The 22,192-nt window shown below is 37.2% G+C and overlaps 1 protein-coding gene across 1 annotated transcript; it reads right to left on the bottom strand.

Moving 5' to 3' along the window:
- Positions 1-3,898: 3,898 nt before the first annotated feature.
- Positions 3,899-21,735, bottom strand: nes (nessy). Its single transcript, XM_065226899.1, has 6 exons — positions 21,557-21,735; positions 20,676-21,285; positions 14,626-14,850; positions 14,021-14,515; positions 5,176-5,480; positions 3,899-5,118 (listed from the first exon to the last, which is right to left on the bottom strand). Exons 2-6 carry the CDS (start codon positions 20,755-20,757, stop codon positions 4,834-4,836), a joined length of 1,392 nt encoding a protein of 463 aa, XP_065082971.1. The 5' UTR covers positions 20,758-21,285; positions 21,557-21,735; the 3' UTR covers positions 3,899-4,833.
- Positions 21,736-22,192: the final 457 nt, after the last annotated feature.

Here is a 22,192-nt window from a genome sequence, read left to right as displayed (position 1 = left end):
GTATCCGGGGACAATCGGAGGTGCCATGGCAATACGCGTGGTACAACAAACAAAACGGGAAAGAAGCACGTGGTTCAAGGTCGTGGCGCCGGCATGCCGTTTTCACAGTGTAGGGGAAGTGTTGGTGTTTTGATCACGTGGTTTTTGTTTACGGTTGAAAGAATTCATTCGGTCTTAGAACATGCGATTTGAGGCAATTTTTTCATTTATTTGCTTGCATTGTTATCTTGGTACATCAGGGTAATGAATTTTATCGATTAATATTTTTTTAATCGCAGCAGGCTTTGGAGCATTTCCACACCAAATAGTAAAACGGTTTGACATAACTTTCTCCAAATTTAGTGAAACTTTGCACTTATGTTGGTTACTATCCAAGATACCCCAAATTTGTGTACGGAAGGTTTTTAAAATGGATTTTTTTTTTTCAAAAAACCATAAGCATAAATTCACGTCTAAGAATAAGTTGTAGGTAACTTAAATTCACCTACGTCTTCTCAGACATGCCTTTTCAACTAATGGCTTATATCATTTAATATAGGCTGTCTTCCAATGAGCACTCATACATCTAGTTATCAAGTTATCTTCAAGTTTATGTTTTTTTGAAAACATAAAATCCTGGTTCCATCGAAGTGTGCTGTGCTTGTGGCTAAATTTTAGCATTTTTTGTAAATCGCTACAACTATTAATGCCTGTGTTTCGAATGGACCTTTTACTTTTCAAGATCAAATTAATGATCAATTTTTATTCTGAAGATCTGCAACTGTTCAACATATTTAAATTACGTTTCCAGACATTCTCCCAATATTGCTGATTGATTAGGATGCATTCAAACGAGTTTAAAGTATGAAGTCAAAAACTTCAAGAAATCCTCTGCGCTTCCACTGGGATGTTGAATGTGGGGAAAGGTTTGCAGCAGGGATCGTTTTGGTAAACTAATGCTGATAATGACGTACCTTAAACTCTAATGGATATGAAGTATAAATAGATAAAAAAAAGGAAAGATCTTACCGAAAGAATCAAGTGGACCTGCAACAAGCTGCCTCGTAGTGTTTTCATATACTGTCTTCAAATCATCCTTCTTCTTGACGTAATAGTACCAGCCGTAGACGGTTCACGGGAATCAACATGAACTGGTCCATTCTCTTTTCGGATTCACTTCTGATAAAGTTTCAACGTTCGTTGATTGACCATTCTTGAAATTCGATTTTAGTGGCGATTCAGAAGTGAGAAATTGGTTCTTGAGCACTGCAGTGTACTGGTTGTTTGCAGCTTGCGTGCTCTCCTTTGAAAACTTGTCCATCTGCGACGGTTGCCAATTTGAAGTAGCTCGTTCCGCTTGGTCAGCAAACGGGAATTCATTGTGGAACCTGAAAGCAGTTTCCTTATTCTTGACCTCTACAACACACTATTAAAATCACTTTTATGGAAAAAAAAACAGGAGGAAAGAAAACATGCAGGAAAAATTAAAACGTCTACTTTCAACCGCAGCCTACTGCGATCCATCAGAAAAATCCCGAAGATCCTGTTAAGGCTTGAAACTATCGAAGCCACAGAGTCTGGTAGTTTTGAAAGTTTAACTTTTTTTATATTTCGGAGTGCTTTTCGGGTTTCCAGAAAATGATTTCAATGCTAGTTGTTTCAGAGCTTCTGTAGAGTTATTCAAGGTCTTGGAGTTTCAAAAAATCCTGAAGGAATTTATATAATTTTCGAGATTTATCCTTGGATTTATCTCATTTCGTCGTGTTCCTAAATTTTGCATAGTTTTCAGTATTAACAAATTCACAGAACTTGCAATAGTTTTTGAAATTATAGATCCAGGATAGATGTTGTATACTAATTAATGATATGTATGAGGTTTTGATTTAAATATTATTTGTGGAAATTTTCATGACTCAGTAAATGGTAAGTCCTGTTTTTTCTCTGCAATTTGCCTCCACTGTAAACAATGTTGTCTTTTTTCAGATTGTATGTTTATGGATTGCTGAGATTATGTTTTGTTTCTTTCTACCATACATAGTTCATTAATTATAAATTTTCAAAGTATGTGATGTGCGGGAAAGTCAGAAACTTCTCGCGAAAATTGACCACCCCAAACTTTGTGGATTTTATTTTCGTTCAAATAACCATTAACCACAGACACCCTGCGCTTTGGTCAGAGAGCGTATAGGGCGTCGTTGTGCCAATTTGGTCGTGGCACATTTCGAGTATGAGAGAGTGATTGCAGTTTGCTCAAAAGTGCCTGAGTAAAATGCAAGTATTTTCGTTGATTACCCGTAGTTGTTACAGTGAAGATATACACCCATATTCTCGTTTATGTCTGGACGTGTTTGCCATACAGAAACATTTTAATTTGATTTTGTGTGGTGGATGGGTTTCGGACGTGGACAGGCATATGGGTGATAATATTAAGTTTACGTTAGGATAACGTTGAAACATTGAGAAATGTATCGCTTCAGTTTAAGAAGCACTTCACTTTGCAACCGATGAACCATTCTGACGGCCCACATTGCCGTGCAGGCGCCGTGTGTTGGCAGGGTCCAATATTGGACAGTTTGACGTTTATAAAGTACACTCAGTTAAAACTGTATTTTTGAACTTTATCTCTATACATTCTTAGATGTTTCTTAGTAGATTATCATGTTGGTGTAAGCTGATTCAAAGAGTAAATGGTATTAACATTGAGCTGTCCATAGTTGGGCGTTGTTGAACTTCTGGTACTTGCACAACATTTCATGTGAATACCAAAGTAACCATATAATCACAAAATAGCTTTAGGTGTGGGTTCAGAGTGGTACCATGTCACTGAGATATGGTTAGTTGGGTATTCAGATGAAACTATTACTTTAAAAAACTAATCCTGGTTGTATCTCTTTTTCGTTTTTTCGTTTGCATGTAACACTGTTTGATATTACTAACCGCACCGAGCCTTCATTCCGGGTGGTGAGCGAACCTGAAGAAGAAGAAGAAGACCATAAACCCCTTCTCGGAACGAGTGTTTTGTTAGTGGACCTGGTCTGCGATTCAAGGTTGGACTCTGTGATGATAAATATCACATAACAGGTAAAGTAGGCAGGATCATCTTTATCGAAATGTAAGTATTACTGACAATGATCATAACTAGATTATATGCAAATTTATATGATAGGTACCTGGATCAACGTTGTTTAAACATGCGCATTAAATCGTGACGGCATCTAATTCTGCATTTTAAACCTACCCAACCCTTTTCCTTTCTACAATCCCTGAGCCGCTGGTTCACCATAAGTGTACCTCGCAGAACTTTTTTAACCCCCATGGGTAAAGATGCTGTGTTGCTCACTCCTCTCCCCTTCCCTGGTGTATTATGGATGGTGTGAATATTCACATCGGTGACATGGCCCTGACCCCCTTGTACATCATAAAATGAAAATAACCATTAACCACAGACAAACAGACGTAATTCTTCCTTCTCAATCGGCGTACACGCATTTAACGTTCAATTTATATATTATTAGTTTCGCGAACTCCTAACCATTTTGACGTTTCTACATTCTATCGAACTCGCATGCAACAATATTTGAGACTTGGCTTTATCCGCGAAAAGCTCACGAGATGTCGTTAGTGAGTACCGTGACGACATTTTTAAGAAAACATAATTTAAAGAGTTACGTCTGTTTGTCTGTGCAGTAACCCTATCTGTAGACAAAGTTCAATAAAATTCTTAAACCCTTCGGCCAAAACCTGTCCGATAATTTGAAACATCTCCTGTAAGACAATCACATGCTGCAGAATATACGGGAACTCACATGCACAGAATCTTACAAAAAAACAAGTACGGAATCAGACCTAATGCTTTCTCTTACGCTCGCCATACGATGGAGTTTTAGCAGGGATTTCGAAAAATTAAACAAATCTCGAATTCATTCAACTCATAAACTGACTAGCACTTTGCTTTTTTTATTTATTTGAAGTTTCAGTTAAAATTATTCGTGTTTCACCTAACGCTACAGTAACTATCTCATTTTTACCTTCTCTTTTTTGTTGTTGCTATCCTTAAGTAATAGACCTTGAATTCCATCATATCGCTTGAACCTTTTCGATCATTGTTGACCAACCAAACGCCTGGCAATAAAAATCACCTTTCAGTTTTTAAGAATTGCTATCATGCTACTGCGTTTTTAGTTATCGACTTAATTTTTCTGTTCCTATAAAAATAAATACTTTCCTTTGTTATTCTGCCGTTTCGTTTTACCAACCGCTAGTACAGATATAGTTTTTTTTTTATAGTTTTGCATCAGATCAAAATAACGAACGAGTGTGATGAGATAAAAACTACCTTTGCTTTGCGTGTAAACGTTTAAATAATTTAATTTTCTGTTGTTTTTACCCCTCTCTTTGTATCTATAGTTATTTAATATTATCTCAGAAGGGAAAATTGCATAAAGAGGAGTTTTCTGTCGGTAATATAGAAAGAGATGCGTCCGAAACAAAAAAAAAATGAAATCGAATATCGACGACGAAGAATAAATTGGCAAGAGGTAGCGCAGATCGCGACAATCAAGCTTATCGAACCTATCGTACTTCTAGAGTTTGTTTGTATCCATGTATTATATACCTGACACAGTATAAATTACCTAAATCAATCTTTAGTGCAGTCGATGTATTCATTTTAAATGAAGCGAACAAAAGAGTTCATTTTCCTAAACAAAAAGCTCAAAGAAAGGAAAATCGCTTTCAGGATGGATTCAAAAGTCTTTCTTTAATCTGTCGTTGCCAGTTTGTTCGAATCATTTGCCTTTTGGTTTAAGCTTTGCAAAGTATCTGAAAAATTGACAAACACAAGCGTACGCAGATTTACTCTGCCTTCTTCGCCTCGACGGTCGGTTTGTTCGGAGGCAGAACCGCCAGCAGAAGCGGCTTGAAGGCCACATTGCCCAACACGAAGAGAATTAAGCCACTGAAGCGAGCGACGCTATAGATGTGCCACCACTTGCCGAAACTGAGGAATACGAACGGAATTAAGCACCAGCCGGCGAAAACAATCGTGTAGAATTTGAGCAAGACGAAAACGGCCACCTTCACCAGGGGTTGCTGCATCAAAACCTGCAAGCGGTCGTTCTTCTGGAAGATTGGTTCGATCTGAAATGGATTGAAATGTTGTAGGATGTAGCTTTCATTGCACTCAACAAGCAGTACCTCTTTCTCCATCCTGATCACCATGAACTCCATGAAGAAGGTTATGTAGTACCCGCTGTGGAAGCCATGCCAGATGGCCAGGAACAGCAGGGCTCCCAGATGACTGAGTACACGGTTATTCAAGAACTTCAGACGCTTGTAAACGTAAACTGCCACCCAGTGGTTCGTTTGGACGTTGAACGATTCGACATAGTGGCCAAATTTGCTGGTGTTTTCGAATACGCCCACCTTGATGTTGGTGCATCCCGACAACTCATCCGAATCGTACTCTCGGTCGCCCGGCTTGGCATCGATGTAGGTTAGACCTGGAAATGGACGTTTATCAGTAATTAGAACAGGTAGGTTTGTAAAATGTTATAAGAAATGTGAACTTGTATATTGAAGATGGAAATCTTATGCCAATCTCCTTCGAAGTACCAAGGCCTTCATTTGGTGATACAAAAGTAGTTCGGAAGTCTGCCGCTAGGGTGGCACTTTTGCTAACTTTTTAATTAAGCATGATAGAAGGATGGTATCGGCAAGTTTGATGATATTCTGAGCAACTCTTCTAAAGATACAAACTATTCAAGTCATTTAGGGTTTCAGATATTGTGCATTTTTTGGAAAAATAATGCCGATTGTTTAATTCTTTTCAACATATTTCTTTATTTATATCCATCCTAGAGAACAATTTACTGCAGCATCAAAACAACTTTGATATAAAACCGTAGAGAAAAACCCATTGTGTTGCCAATTTATAAAAAAAAAAACTAAAATCGGATTATTTTGTATTCCTCCTTCCTCCCGTCCAGTTTGTCTGGAGTAATATCACCGGCAAACCGAGTTGACAACTCATACAAGCTACTTTCAAATTCGTGCTCAAGACGCCATATTTGAAATACGTTGAACACTACCGACATCTACTCATCCGATCGCGTCATAACATAAGCAAGGACACAAATTCACGTATAATTTATATTGCCTTGGTTTGCGTCTCACCTCATTCGACAGATCTGGTCATCCGTTTGAAAGATCGAATCGCTCGTTTGACAATTCGAATTGTGGCCAAAGGAAATGCTCCTGTGGCATATCGGTCGTCGATGGTAATATATTGGGGTTACATATTACGTAACTCACACACAGTTGTCTGCGGAAACACGCCGCAACTCTTGTACTTTACACACAATGACGAACATATGATTAAATAGCCAATGATGTGTCAAGTTTATGTGGTGGGTCGCAAATCCCTGCAGCTCCTCAGTGCTCTTTCGATTTGTATTGAGGTTCTCACCAACTATGCCTTGAATGAATTTGGATTTGCGAGAGAGTTTTAAAGTAACTATGGGTAAATTTATGGGAAACGCAAAGAACATACTTATTTGATTGTCAAAAATTCACACATTGCTCAATACCGTGGACCCCCGGTAATCTGACCGTTTCCAGGGTGGCCAGTGAATTTTCATTTTGAAATTCCCGGTTTTTTCCAGGTTTTCCCGGTTTAATTCTTAAAAAATTCCCGGTTGTAAATATTAAACAAAAAACCCAAATTGAACGCATTTTTAAGAACGCTCTGAAAGGAATTTACTAAAAGGACAAAAAATGTGATTTAAGAAGATTCCCAAGATTCTGGGGCTTTAAAATTTGAGTAGTGTCTGAAACTAGACCTTTTTTTCAAAATTTGTGATTACTAACAATCTTTGTTATGCAAGATTTGGAGTAAACATAATTAAAATGTGAGATTTTGGAAAAAAAAATCCAAGATCACAGATATGAAAAATTAAATAAATATCATACTTATGAGTCGTGGAGTCATAATTGTCAAGATCTGAGACTTGGAAGCGTTTTAAGGGTTATAACAAATTACATAACAATCTATAGAATCTAGCGGACAAACCCTGGATTTTTTAGTAAATTTTAAAAGAATGCAAAGTTTTGATTTCAAACAAATATTGAGAAAGATTCCCACACAGTTTTCGAGCAGATTTCCACAATTATTCTGACATGAAAACCCTAATAATTGTTAGATGAATTTGGAAGGATTTCTGTGGAGAAGAATGCTAATTCTAAATTAAATTGTTAGATAATTTTAGAAGATTTAAAAAGGAGTTGTCAAAAACAAAACATTGCGGAAAATTCCTACGTGATTCTGATGAGATTTGAATGGGTATCGTGAAGAAAATTAGAGATGAATTTTAAAAAGAATTCCAAGAGAATTATGATCAGAATTCAACAAGAAACAGAGTTCTTAGATTGTGCTGGCAATAATTTCAACCCTAGTGCGAAAGATTCATCACAGAACTCCAACAAAATTTATTGCAAAAAAATCTGAGAATTAGAAAGAAATTCTTTAAAATACTCCAAGGGGTTTCTAAATAAAATTTCGAAAGATTTCTGCTGTTTTGAATAGAGTTGAAAGAAATTTTTGAAAATATTTTCAAAGAAATCAAAGTCTCCGAATAGGCTTAAGGGAATTCTAAGAAGCATTCCAATTAAATTCTTAGACGGGGTTGCAAGGAAATTCCAAAAAGAATTCAACGGCAATTATTACGCGGAGTGTCTTCTGGTTTATTTCAGAACAATTTCAAGATAATTCAAAGCCGAATTCCAAGTTAATTCTGGAATTCATGTCATGAGAATTTTGAACAACGAAAAATTAAACCCCCGGAAAAGAATAATTCAGTTTCGGTTTTTACAAATATTTGTTTTTAAAGTCCAGCATCTTCAATATTTTCTTTTAAGGACCATGCACTTTACATCTGAAATTAAGACGACAAAAATCAATTTTCAATATTACTGAGTGATTAAATTCTAAAAACAATAACACGGGAAACTGAAAAAAATTATGCAGCAAATAGAGCAAGACATTCATTTGATAAAGGATAACTGTTTCAATGATTTATTCTGAAATCTGGTTTAAAAATTTATCCTATGGTATGGTTAATTTATTTTCCCGGTTCTCTCACCGAATTCCCGGGTTTTTCCCGGTTTTCCCGGTTACTTTTCAAATTCCCGGATATTTCCCGGTATTCCCGGTTTTCCCGGTTTGCTGGCCACCCTGCCGTTTCTAATCTGAACATTTTTTAGTTTGTACTCCGCTAATCTGCACGCCGTGCAAATTAAAAATTGCTCAAACGTCATTTAAAGCTATGTCCATTTATAATCCGGAATAATAAAATCATCTGTATCTCGGTAACGAATTGACGTACAAATAAGGTTCATACACTGTACTTTTAGGAAAAAATATCAATACATATCATATCTCTTCGTTTCTAATGAAAATTCGCACTTTCGTCTTTATTCCTCCCATCAAACGCTGCACACCTTCGGAGTCAACTTTCTTGGCACATTTGTTCCACATTTTGGTCATCTGAATCGCGTCCCGAGCCGTTTTTTCCCTTTTCTTAAGCTTCCGCTTCATTATTGCCCACAATCGCGTACGGTAGTACGCGGTTTTTGAGGCATTCTTCCTTGTACAGCTTCGAGTCCATCGTCTTATTCGTCACGAACACTTTGGTCTTTGCTCCGCAGCTGCATATCCCTTGCCAAATCATCAGTTTTTTGGCAAATTTGTCCATAAAAGCAAACTTAAACCAACAATCAATTCGAAACTAACGATTTTAAATTGGTTCACTACTTGACTTGCCCAAACAAATCGATTAACGTATCCCATTCTAGTATAAATTCTAGTACGACACTATGTTTGTTTTGAAAGTTTGACAGATAAAATGAGGGGTTCGTGGATTTTCCAATGTTTCGAGGGGTGAATCGATTAGCTTGGGACCGAAGATAGTACCAGAGCTGAACCAAAAAGTTGAGCACGTTATTTCGGGACCTTCTGGTCTTAGAGTTACCTCTATACTATTACCATAGAGGTAACTCTAAGACCAGAAGGTCCCGAAGAAACGTGACCAACTTTTTGCCTCAGCACTGGTACTATACTCAGTCCCAAGCTAATCGATGCACCCCTCGAAACATAGGAAAATCCACGAACGTCCAAAACAACGGGAAATCTGTCAAACTTTCATAGTGCATCAAAACAAACATAGTGTAGTATTAGAATTCCAACTAAAATGGGGTACATTAATCGTTGTACTTACTGAGGAAACTGAGGAAAGTAATAGCTGATACGGTTGCCAAATACGTGTAGGTACTGCATCTGGATTTGTTTTTTTTTAATTACTGGCATATTGGGGAATTTGGTTTTCTATTGAGTCGTGACAATGTCAAAAATACTTCTGTCAATATCACGTGAAAACTTAACATGAGCATACCAATGCTCAGCACTGCCTCAAAGAACACAGAGTTGCGAGCGTAAAGTAGCAGTAGGGTCGTAACAAAGCCAAAGAAGACAGAAGTTATTCCAGTCCAAACCATAACAGAAGCGGGTTGATTCTCGATCCTTAGAAATGTAAAAAAAAAACAATTGGTGATCAATTGTAAAACATTTCTCATCAGTGAAGAACATTGATCGATTGCGGCTCACACACGGCCAATGAGAAGTTATTATGCATATAGCGAATTCGTTTATTATCGGGGTTGGAACCAGTTCCAACCCAGTGCGAAACCGAACTTTTTGTCAGTGCGAACTTCAACCTGAGCTAGGTTTTAAAAACAAACGAGCAAACTGACGTTTGTCAGCAAACAAGCAGACCCAATCCTGATACCCGATCCAGGTTGGAACTGAATAATAAACGAATTCGCTAATAGTTTGGCAAGTCTCAGTGCGCAAAACATTCAGGTTCGATGATTCTTTTTCATATAAATATGAACAGTCATCCGCCTCATCATTCACTGCCTCGTGAGAGTCTGAATGATTGGAAAGTAAACGAGTCACTGCAACTGACTGCAGAGCACTCAGTCAGTAGCTCAGTCAGCACGTTTATGCTTCCGTGATGGTACCGAATTCTTGTTTTGAATGACTGATCGTACATTTTCTATGGAAAAATGCCTCAATTACATGCTGCGTGAGCGAAGGCATGCGGTGGAAGTCGCCTGTTCGTGAGTAACTGAATGTTTTTGTGGGCTGTTTCATTGCCTCGTCCTTTACCGTTTGGTACATACGGTCTGGATCGGGGAGGGTGACGTGCTGTCAAATCAGCCTACTGATCATTCTTGTATAAAAATTGGTTCCAAACGTAAACAAACCCTGTAGGTTTCTTATGGCTTATTTACGTTTGGAACCAGTTATGCAAGGTAGGCGACGATTGTTCGTATTTGACAGCCACATCCACCCCTTGGTCTGGATAGAGCAATGAATTGAATAGAGCAGTGCTTTCACACTCAGCGTAAGCAGTCAATAATGTTACGCTCTGCGTGGTATACGCCAGGTAATCGGTTCAAGCAGTAACCGGGATGTTACGGATGTGTGAAGGAAACTGCAACCATCTCGATGTAAATCTACTTTCCTGGATCTTGAATTTGGTTCTGCGTATGACAATTTACTCAAAACATAACAGTATTTTATTTGATCGTTCCTAAGTATTTCATTTAGAATCATTTCCTTTCTCAGAGTTCTTTTCAGAATTATTCTCAATTTGAAATTCTCTCTGCACCGTAAGAAAAATCGTGTAAGCTTCTTCGCATACGTTTTAAACGTATTAACGTATTAACGTATTTAATATAAATTTTAAGCGCAGTATCGCAATTTCGATGTTTATTTCAACTAAAGCTTAAAATCAAAGTCCGTTAAAAATTTATGTAGAACACTCCATAAAATTCTTGAAATTCGTCCATCGTTCTCTTCGAATTTTAAGCTCTTCACAGAAGCTTTTTTTTAATTCTCAGAATTCTCAACCAACAATTGAAAAGGGCCTATTAGATTTTGGGAGCAAACCGTAATCCCAAAATCATCGAAATACCCTTTTATTTCAGTATTTTTGCTCAATCCGCAAAAATGCAACATCAAGCACTGAGCAACCACATGTTCTCAACTCTATTTAAAATTTGAAATGAACAACCATCCTCAAAGGACACCAAGTAATTAAGATGTTTGAAACTAGCGAAATCAGTCATACTTATTAAAAAGTTTCTGTGATTAAGAAACATTTCCCTGAATTTGAACTAAATTCCCTGAGATTCCACGATTTTTCAGGTTTTTTCAGGTAGTCGACACCCTGCTGGAAGAATTGACCCTCACATAAACCTTCTTTAAAAACTCATTAATTTATCCTCAATGACAAAGATTCACCTTGTAACAAAAAATTTAATTTCGTGTAATATCTTTCACATTATTGTTATCTAGGCTATTACAAACGTAAATGCTTGTTCACTTTGACGGCACCATGAATTTATGTTGCATTTAACTTCATTACAAATTTAGGTGATAACAAATACTGCACCTGTCAACTAACAATTCACATGATTTCACTTGAAGATGATCTTTAGCCCGAGTGAGTGACAAAAACTGTTTTGTCAATATCGCCGTGTATGGCCGAACTTCCACAGTTGTAAATTGAGAGCTTTCTATTAGCCTGTCCTGTACGATTTTTGCATTAGTAGTATGGCGTGGTAAGTACAACCATATTCTATGCCCAGGGAAGTCGAGAAATTTACCAACCTGAAAAATTCCTAGACTGGACCGGGAATCGAACCCAGCTGCTTTTACCGACTGAGCTAAGGGAGGCCCCACTGGAAAGTCCACCAAACAGAGTATAAGTAGCTTCTAAGTCACAATGGAACTCTCTGGACACGCCAATAACAAGATTGAAATTCAGTTAATTGTGCGATTTAGACTATCAGCCTATATCGCACAATGATAACGTATTTTCCGAACAACAAGCTCTGGTACTATCTTCGGTCCCAAGCTAATCGATGCACCCCTTGAAACATAAGAAAATCCACGAACCCCTCATTTTATCTGTCAAACTTTCATAGCGAATCAAAACAAACATACACGGATAGAAATCTTCTTATACCTTTCGGCAAATTTCTATTGCTGATTATTCATAAAATGTATAAGTCAACTAATAAGCAGACGCCTTGCAAAATGTTAATGAAAATCATGTGTCGAATGAAATGTATAAGCGATAACACATACCTTTTATGCATTCTAATAGGACCTATGTGGCTTGTCTTATGGAATGTATAAGGCTGATGTTTTGGCAAAAATGTATAAGTGAAACACATGAATAAAATAATTGATTTTCGTTTCGTGTAGTGTAGTACTAGAATTTCGACTAAAATGGGGTACGTTAATCGTTTTGCTTGGGACCAATAGGCTAGTCAAGTAGTGAGCCAATTTAAAATCGTTAGTTGTTACCGGTTGGCTAAACTATTTGGAATGACTTTGTCCTAAAATGATAAAAATAGTAGACCTTTGATTTGTTCGGATAATTCTCAGACACCCTGTATTGATCATAACACCTGAGCAGTTCCACGCCAAATCACGAATCGGAAAAAAAACTCGACCTTCTCCAATTTGCATAAAACTTTTTAAACACAATCACATTTTTTCAAATGTTCGGTCATGTTGGATGCTGTATTTGTTTTTTTTTTTCAAAATAGCGTCTTTGTAATTTTCCAATATATTGTAGCACGAAACGTCACTTCTGATCGAAATTACGTCTGAGACAAATTTGTAGAGAAATATGAAGTCTTTCTGGGAAAAATATACATGGTATTTTTTAGTAATTTTGAGTAAAAATTCAAAAAAGTGTTGAACACCAAAAAGTATATCTTCCAGCTAGCTGGCATCCCTATCTTGTTTGCCTTGCCTTGAAAAGAGCTAACATCGCTGCGGACCCGCGAATTGCGGGCCCCACTGACAGCTCATAATTTGTAAACAAATAGAAGATTCAAGCCAGAATTTCAAAAAAGGCGTGACTGATATTATGGATATCCTTAATATTTTTGCTTACATTTTGTGAAAAATAAACTTAGGACTCATAAAATATTATTTTCTGATTTTCTTCCACGAAGTCAACCATTTATATGGCATAAAAGGGAAAATAATTTCATTTGATAAAAATAAGACAATTCAGTCACGCCATTTTTGCAGTTCACACTGGAATTGTGACGTTTCAGATGTTGGTTTCAATAACATGGCGGCATGCCAGCCAGCTGATATCTTCAAATTATTTTATTTAAAAACAAAGCTTATAAAAATGCATTTTTTTTTTACTTGTGGAGCTCTGGACACTTGAAAATTGACAAAAATCGTTGAACAAGAACTTTTGGTCAAATATTTTTAACTTATTGCTAGTACGCTTTTTTTGTGTAATGTCTACATAGGAAACAATATTTAAGACATTCAACAACGTTACCTGTACAAAAATTACATAAAAAGCTAGTTAACAAGAAGTTTAAAAATATGTTCAAAAGTTGATGTTCTACGATTTTTTGTCAATTTGCAAGTGTCCATTGTTTTAAATACTCCTAAAATTTGCATTTTTCGTGAGCTTTATTTAAAAAATAAATTATAAATATTGAAGATACAATTTTTGAAATTATTATATATTTTTTTACTTTTCTAAACAGCTTTGTCTCAGGCATCATTTCGACCAGAAGTGACGTATTAATGCTACAATTTATTGAAAAATGACAGACGCCATTTAAAAAAAAATACAAGATCCAAAATGGCCGAATTTTTGCAAAAATGTGAAAGATTGCCCACAACACATTATGATTATGCAATTGCAATTGCAGTTACATGCAAACTGGGGAACGTCGAGTTTGATCCCATGAATTCTTTGCAACATTTGGATAAAATTTGCGTCAATTATAAAAGGAGCACCACACATAAATCTGTGTTCCTACGTTGATTACCCCTGTGTAAATACGAGCGATAAGTCATGAACTTATCTCACGAGTACTCACATTCTCCTGCCTAATCTTTAAAGTCAACATCATCAACGTCAAGTTAACTCACCGAACAGCACAGCAGCACCCTCAGCCAGCAGCCAAATCGAGATGTACTTGTACAGCGAAACTCGTCCCCACATGCCCATGTAGACATGTTTCATGAAGAACGATTCCTGCTCGTACTCCGGCGACAGCAGATACGAATCCGACACAATCTGCGACCCAACCTGGTTCACAATCAGATAGAACGTTCCCTGCAGGAACTTTTTGGCAGCGTACGACGGCGCTCCGGTCGTATGTGCCTCATATTGACCGCTGATGAAGCGTCTGAAACGAAGCAGTGAAAACTGAGGCCCTACAAGCACCGAAGCCGGAAAGTAGGTGAACGCAATCAGCTCCAGCAACGACGGAACATCGATGCATTTATCATCCCGTTTGTTCTGACGCTCCTTTTCGCGACTGTCGGAAATGTCGAACGCTAAGCCGATTAGCCGCAACACCAGCACACAGTGGGGCATAGTCCATTTTATGTCGTATGTGTCCGACGTAGTGAAGTAGTAGCCTGCAAGCAAAACAAATTAGGTCAGTCAATGTAAGCAAGTAAACAATTTCTTTCGAATTCGAGATGGTGAGACGAACGAATACAACAACAACAACAACAACTGTGCTTACCAATGAGTAAATAACCGAGATGATAGCAGAAACTCAACGGCAACAGAAGGCTACTGGTGGCGAAGAATGTGTTGAAGAAATAAGTAGCGGCCACCGCCAGAACACTGTGGTACAGATCGAAGCCATAGTTGAACAGAATGATAATGATTCCGGAAATAGCGACGTACAGGTTCTTCACAGTAGCGGAAGCCTTAAGGTTTCGATAAACTGCACCAAGAGGATATGCTGGAAGAGAAGGAACGAATTAAAAAAGCATGTCGCAGACAGGTTTATGGGCTGTGCTCAGTGGGTGTATACTGAGGATGTATTTGTACTGTAGGTAGGGTAAAATTGTATAATACGCCTTTCCCCTTCTGGGGCAAAATGATTCCACGCCGTTTTTCAGCGCTTTAACGTTCGAAATTCGTGAATTTGACGAGCTAGGTCAGAATGTCAATTACCAATTCTGCATATAAAATCCTACAATTATGAACGAAAAAGGCGTCGCCATTTTACCTCAGCGGGGGCGTATTATACCATTTTACCCTGCTCATGTATCGAATGAGTGAATGCAGTTGCTAAAAATAAGAAAAGAAAATCAATAGCACCCAGGTTATTTTATCTCACCGTAGCAGAAAGTTCGGAAGAGGCGTTTTGAAAACTCTATGGTCAGTGTTGCTAGGATTGGATATACAACATCCATGGGGCTATCTGTGTACCACGTGGGCAGAAGCGTGAATATAAACACAACCTTTACCCACCTTCCCGGATGTCCAGGAGGATTTTTTTTGTAAAGTTATGGCAAACATTCTTTTGAATATAAAAACCAACAAAGGATCAATAAAACAATTAAAAACGCTCCTTAAAAAATATGCAAAGATCCATAAAACCCCGATGGAAATCCCTAAATAAGTGTGAATGATACATGAATATCAATATGTAAAATTTAGCAACACTATTGTAAAATTGTACCGAAAAATTTCTAAAGAATGAGCATTTAAATTGTACGAATTAACCATAAACATACTGCAAATGATCCATAAAACATTTAGCAATGAACCTTAAACTAATGAAAGTGATCCATAGAAAATCAAGTTTGTACTTAAAAATATTAATATAAATTAGACTATATTGTTCATGTTTTGGACACTATTTTTGTTCCAGAAACCTTGAAAAGTTGCTCCATCACTGCGTAGCTACGTAGAATTACTTACCTACATACGTCTTTCGGAAGGGTTAGGAGGTTAGGTTAAGTTTTCTTTATTTCAACTGGTTCGCCTCCAGCCTTTCGGAAGGGAAGTAAAGCCGTTGGTCCCCGGTTTATGAGTTGATGGGTCGATAGGTAGGGTCCAGGTTTGGGAGTTGCCTCCCTGGCGTCGATAGCATTACTGAAAACAAGATCGACGGAAAACAAATCAAGGAAAAAAAGCCTGGCAAGCGTCTAGGATTAGCTTCCAAAAAACGCTTCTAAAATAATCTTCCTAAGAAACTTCCTATGGATGCTTCTTTTAGAATCTTAGAAGTTTCTTTTAGAAGATTATTCTAACACACGCCCATCGCTCCGCTCTTATGACAAAAAAAAAACACTGGTGGAACAGTAAACCTGAGTACACAGACTGTCCAGTCTGTGCTGAGTAGCTACGTAGTAATGGAGCAATTTTCCAAGGTTTATGGTTCAATTTAAAAAAAATAGTGTCCAAAACATGAACAATTTATGGATAGTGTCTATATTTTTAAGTCCGTGAACTTGTTTTTCTATGGTTCAATTTCGTTAGTTTATGGTTCATTGTTGAAAGTTTTATGAATCATTTGCAATATGTTGGTAATTCGGGCAATTTCAATGCTCATTCTTTAGAAATATAGCGGTACATTTTTACAATTGTGTTGCTAAATTTTACTTAAAATAGGGATCATATTGATATTTTTTTTATTGCTCATTCACACTTATTTTTTATTGATCATTCACAATATTGTATGGATCGTTTTATCGATTCTAAAAGTGCATACGGCATTTTTTATATGATTGAAGTGACTCAATGGTTTCGACTTAATAAGCAATAGTAAGACTATTCCCGTTCTTTAGAAAATATTTCGTCGCTCAGGAACAGATAATGGTCAAGTCACGAACGAGTTTCCATTTTTGCTCTCTAAAAAATGTGCCATATTGTGAGATGTGGTAAGACGCAAACAAAGACAACACATAATATTTTGGAGCAAATAAAAATGAGAATCAATAAGTGAACGACATCTCAAACTCTGCTAAAAGCAGTTAAGTAGTAGTAGTAGTAGTAGTAGTAGTAGTAGTAGTAGTAGTAGTAGTAGTAGTAGTAGTAGTAGTAGTAGTAGTAGCAGTAGTAGAGAAACGCAGTATCAAAAGTTCTTCAAACCTTGCTGGAGTTTAGATCTTGAAATTCTATAATCCATGCAACATTTTGTGGAATACAAAGATATGTTACCAAAATACTTATCATAGGGGAAATGGATGCAATATCGGCCTAAATACCCTTAATTTATGGCCATACATAAATTCAGCAATCCACTAAATTTTCAATAGCGACCAAAATTTATTATTAGTACCGTCCCAATAACGCGTTCATCTAAATAAAATTGATAAATAGCAGATTTTCACCACCTCAAATTTTCCTGGAGATATTTTACATGATAATCGAAATCTTGTTCGATGTCCTCCACTCAGAATGTTTGACCATTTTCTGCATCACGGAGATTCATAACATAATTTAAAATGTTTAATTGTGTTTAAAAATAACATTGTTGGACTATCCAAATCATACCGTATATCTATCTTGAAGTTCTGCAGACTCCACAAGGCATACGATGATTTGACTTAATGATAGAATGAGTAAACCTTCGCGAAGCCCAAATTGGTTTGGTTTATTAGGTTTTCTAAAATTTCTAGAGTTCAGCTGTTTATTATTCTTTATTATAGCCACATTAAGAGCCAACTTATCATCACTAGATTTACTTTTGCATCTTCTTCTTCTTCTTCTTCTTGTATTCCTAATTCATCACTTTCTAAAAGTATTGGTAAAATTCATTGGTAGCGTGCGTCGGCGTGCCAAAACATTCAATGGATCATAAATATCAACTGGTATGGTGAGCAAAATCTTCCATCTCTTTGATTCTTTTACTTTTCAATACAACAGCAAATGTGACGTCACACATGCACATGTATAAGAATGTCACAGACAAAACATTCACACTGCCAGACCACGCTGTATGACATTTTGTTTACACCTCTGATTTGATTATTTTCATTTTACACAAATATAACGTTGTAGAACGTGTTGGGTTGTTTTTCACACTCAGATCGAATTAAGGTTCCATGCAGAATTGATGATAATATCGAGGCTTTAGGCTCTGGGATCGATAATATTCAAAATATTGTTTTTTTTTCGGATGTGGCCAATATGTTCCAAGGCACTCGATTTGACTTTCATTGAATTTGTTTTTGAATTCGCATGTGATTTGAGGTGTCGCATGATGGGTTTTGTTCCAAGTCAGCAACTGTCCACTTCCTCGGAGGCAGCCGGAACATGTCCAAATGTGGAACTTGTCTTCGAATTCTCATGTAATTTGATGTGTCGCATGATGTGATTGATACGTTTCAGGTCGGTTCTACACTCATAACCCGTATTCGTCGGAATTCCATACAATGGTTACACTGTTTTACTTACATGCTATGCATTATTTCTAGTATGTTTTAGTCGGTTTTTAATTTGCTCTTTTGACATAGTGATGCTAATGACTTCCCAGTGTAGATTATACTGTCGCATCATTCGATTGATGGGGCCATTTTTTTTTTGCGTAATTCTTTCTGTGTGATTTTTCTGAGAATAATTTCCGTGTTCCAAGATGCCGACAGGTTGAGTAAAAGTTTAATTGTGAGAGCAATTCTGATGATTCTATGCGATGTGAAATAATGTCATTGATGAAGAAAAGCAATGCAAATTCGCGGCATTCTTTGAGTGTTTGTAAGTTGATGAGCATATGTGTGCTTCATATGGTGGAAGAGGAAATGTGGTCCAAATCAATTTGCGAAGGGCTTATAAAAGGAATTGGATTCCTCGTGTATGGCAATGTACGAATACCATATTAGGTTACAGTATTCCATACTAGGTCTTAAATATGTAATGTATAATAATGTAATAGTGTAGGGGTCTTGAAAATTATTGCTGAACTTCTTAATGAAGCCCAGCATACTTTTGACTTTCGATACGATGGCAAGTGAGTTTGCAGTCTAGGAATACACATAGGTCCCTTACAATTCGACAGTGAGCATGCGTAAAGGCGTAAACGCGATGATCGATTCTCTTCATCGATTTTCTCTTTTGTTAGTAACTAAGCTAGATTTAACGTTTCTCGGTGCGTTTGCTGTTGCTTTTGATAGCCAATACAACCTGTTACAACTCTGCATTGAACAAATTCTAGAAAATTGTTTCGCTTAGCCAGCAATGCAAAGAGAAAATCGATGAAGAGAATCGATCATCGCGTATACGCCCTTATGCATGCTCACTGTCGAATTTTATTTTTGTCTACTTTTTGGTTGACTAAACATATTTAGAAAAGACGTGTTTCTATTTTTGTGTTAAATACTATTGCGTTATTTATTTTTTACATTGAGTTGGACTAGACTTTTACTACAGCAAGTGCAAAATAAGTTGATTTCATTCTGGAATTCTACTGCGTCGCTAGAATTAATTATTTCCATGTCGTCTGCATAAACAAGTACTTTTATTTTTAAGTGTCTAGGAAATGTCGTTTACGAACAAAATAAAAATAATTGGGCCTTAATAAGAACCCTGGAGCACCCCAGAGGTGACCGAAGTGGGTTCTGAAAGTATTGGAACCAATTCAAAAGTCTAGATTCCATTCCTATGTTTTGCAATTTAAAGAACATCTACGTGCTTGCCACTGCGTTAAGAATGAAGATTACAAATTCAAGAAGATTATATGTAGCTGAGCAACCTTTAAAAAGGCCGTGCAGATTGTTTGTAATTTGATTTTTTACTTGCTGAAATTTTTTGTCGTTTACGATTGACTCAAAAAGTTTTTGGATGCAAGAGATAATGGCAATTCCATAATAATTACGGATGTCTTGCCTGATTTGAAAATAGGCACCAAATGTGACGATTTTCAAGTTTCGATGCATTTTCCATTTTCAGAGACATATTGAAAAGCCGTTCTAAAGGAAGGGAAAGCTGTTCTGAAAGATTCTTCGAGAATACAGGTGCAATTCCGTCAGGTCCTGGTCCTTTAGATTTGTCCAATTTTTTAGTACATTGAGGACTTCATGTTGACAGATATGTTGTTAGAAATTTCGGGAATGAATGCAAAAAATTATCACACTAAAGCTTCGTTTTAGATAGCATTTCCAACCAACTCTGAAAATCGTAAACTACGCGTATGAAGTAACATGAAAACACTTTGAATGTTTTTACATAATTGAAAAAGATCTTAGGACATGATTTGACTTCATTTTCGACTTTACGATTATATTCTTCATGTGCAGAGTTAATGGCTGTGTTGAGTTGGTTGCATATGTTATGATAGTGTTGTAAATTTGTGCAACTGCTTTCCTTTTTGTATAATTTGTGTGCTTTCTGGTTTTTGTTCTTCAAATGTTTTAGTTGTGGATGGAATATGTTCATACATAAAAAACCTAAAAAAAAAAAAATACGGGATACTATAATCTCCCCCAATAATAAAATTGTGTAACCAAAATTGTTCAACTTTGTAACATGTAACTATCATAAGTCAAAACTCTAATGACTAGCAACACTGACCTTGCAAAAGAAATAAATCAACAACACCCGCAAACGTAGATACGAGCCCCCTTTCACAGTGTTCAACTTCGAAGACGACAAAGCACCCACAGGCTTTTGAGTTATACTTCGCTTTGTTGCACAACGTGACACCCGGGCAACGCGTAGTCACTGTATAAGCGCAATTTGATTGTAACTTGGAAAGTAGGCAGCACACCCGTACGGAATGACATCCACTTAGTTGTTTCGCTAAATTACTAATAACAGGAAGATTTTGATCATACTCACATACTAGCACGGAAAGTATCAGTCGAATAGCAGGCTGCGAAGCGCCCGATAAATTCGCTAACGCTTCCACCGGATTCAGCATCCTCGTCGCTTGCTGTGACGATTCTTAAAACTGTTCCACTTTTTGTCCTACGAGTCGTACTCGTTCTGCTCTGTAGTGATGTTGTGCACTCGGATGGCCTCGAAATTGCAGTAGGCGACCTCCAAAACCGCACCACTGCTATATATAGCTATATATGAACGACGACGGAGATCTCTTTCTTCTCTCGCAGTAGGCTCTTCCGCTTTGTTTCACTCTCGCTAACCCTTTTATTGATGCAATTTTTTTTACACTTATTTGGTACTGTTTTCACCCTTCTTTCTCCGGATTAATAGCAAATTCGCCGCATTCGGACCACAATATCACAATCGATCTTATATAATTTGTTTTTCGCCACAAAGCGGCTTGTTATTATCGTCGTCACGAAATCGAGTAGAGGCAACGAGGACGGTAGGCCTAAAATTATATCACTTTCGCTAATTCATGGCACGTGAAGCCAACGCTGAATCAGAACTCCATCTAAATATCACTACTAATCGGGCGTCTCCACGGTTTTCATCGATCGCCGGCCTGTACAAAAATAAAGGATCACAGAAAAATTGACTACTTTTTTCGACAAAACGCGAGGAAAATCAACCTCCTTTTCCTCGAGAAACGCGGCGAGCCGACCTACTCGCTCGCACGGTTACACGTCGAAAGAAAAGCTATGCTACCACGCACAGACGGACAGACACTCACACACATTTTATGCGACACACATCGAACACGAGGAAAGGGAAACCTCAAAGTATGTGCCGAAAAAGGGGGGTTGCCCTTATGCTTCACTTGTATGTTTACTCACGTTCTTCGTTTCCTGCTCTCGAAGGCCTCTCTATGGCAACAAATGGAACAATTTTATGCTGCTACTGAATGATAACTAGATCAAAAATAATGCAAAGCACCTGGAGTGTGGTGCATGGGAAAGAACTACTGTAGAGACGACAACGCGACGACGACCGCGATTTATACAATGTGCTCTTGTCAAGGGTCTGAAAGAAGACTGACAAGTAAAACCGAAACATAACACACGAAACCGAAACTGTAGCTGTGTCGTGTGAATGTGAGTGAGTGGGAGATTGATACAAGAAACGAGATAAAGTTCACAAATGTCAGTAGAAGTGAGTTGGTGTATTTTTATGTAATGGCAACGATCGAGGTAGGCTATGCTCGGTATCGCTGATAGGCTGTCGGTTTTATAGCATACATTTTTTGTACATAGAGGTACAGAAATTTATGTAATTTTGAATTCTAGAAAATATGGTTACATGTCGATTGCCAAATTACTAAACAATTACCGCTTAATCCTCATAATTTGACATAGATGTTATCAAAAACTTTCAAAAATGTGCGAATAGGTACATAATTAAATTGATTGATTTTTATTTTGGTGATTGACCAAACTTTGCGAAAATGTTCAATAGATGAATATTGAAGAATT

This window comes from Ochlerotatus camptorhynchus, unplaced genomic scaffold, assembly GCF_037179485.1.
Source record: "Ochlerotatus camptorhynchus isolate MF236.1 unplaced genomic scaffold, CSIRO-AGI_Acam_v1.1 ptg000265l, whole genome shotgun sequence".
NCBI lineage: Eukaryota > Metazoa > Arthropoda > Insecta > Diptera > Culicidae > Ochlerotatus > Ochlerotatus camptorhynchus.
The sequence above is the reverse complement of the archived record's forward strand: the minus strand, read 5'-3'. Positions and strand labels throughout refer to the sequence as shown.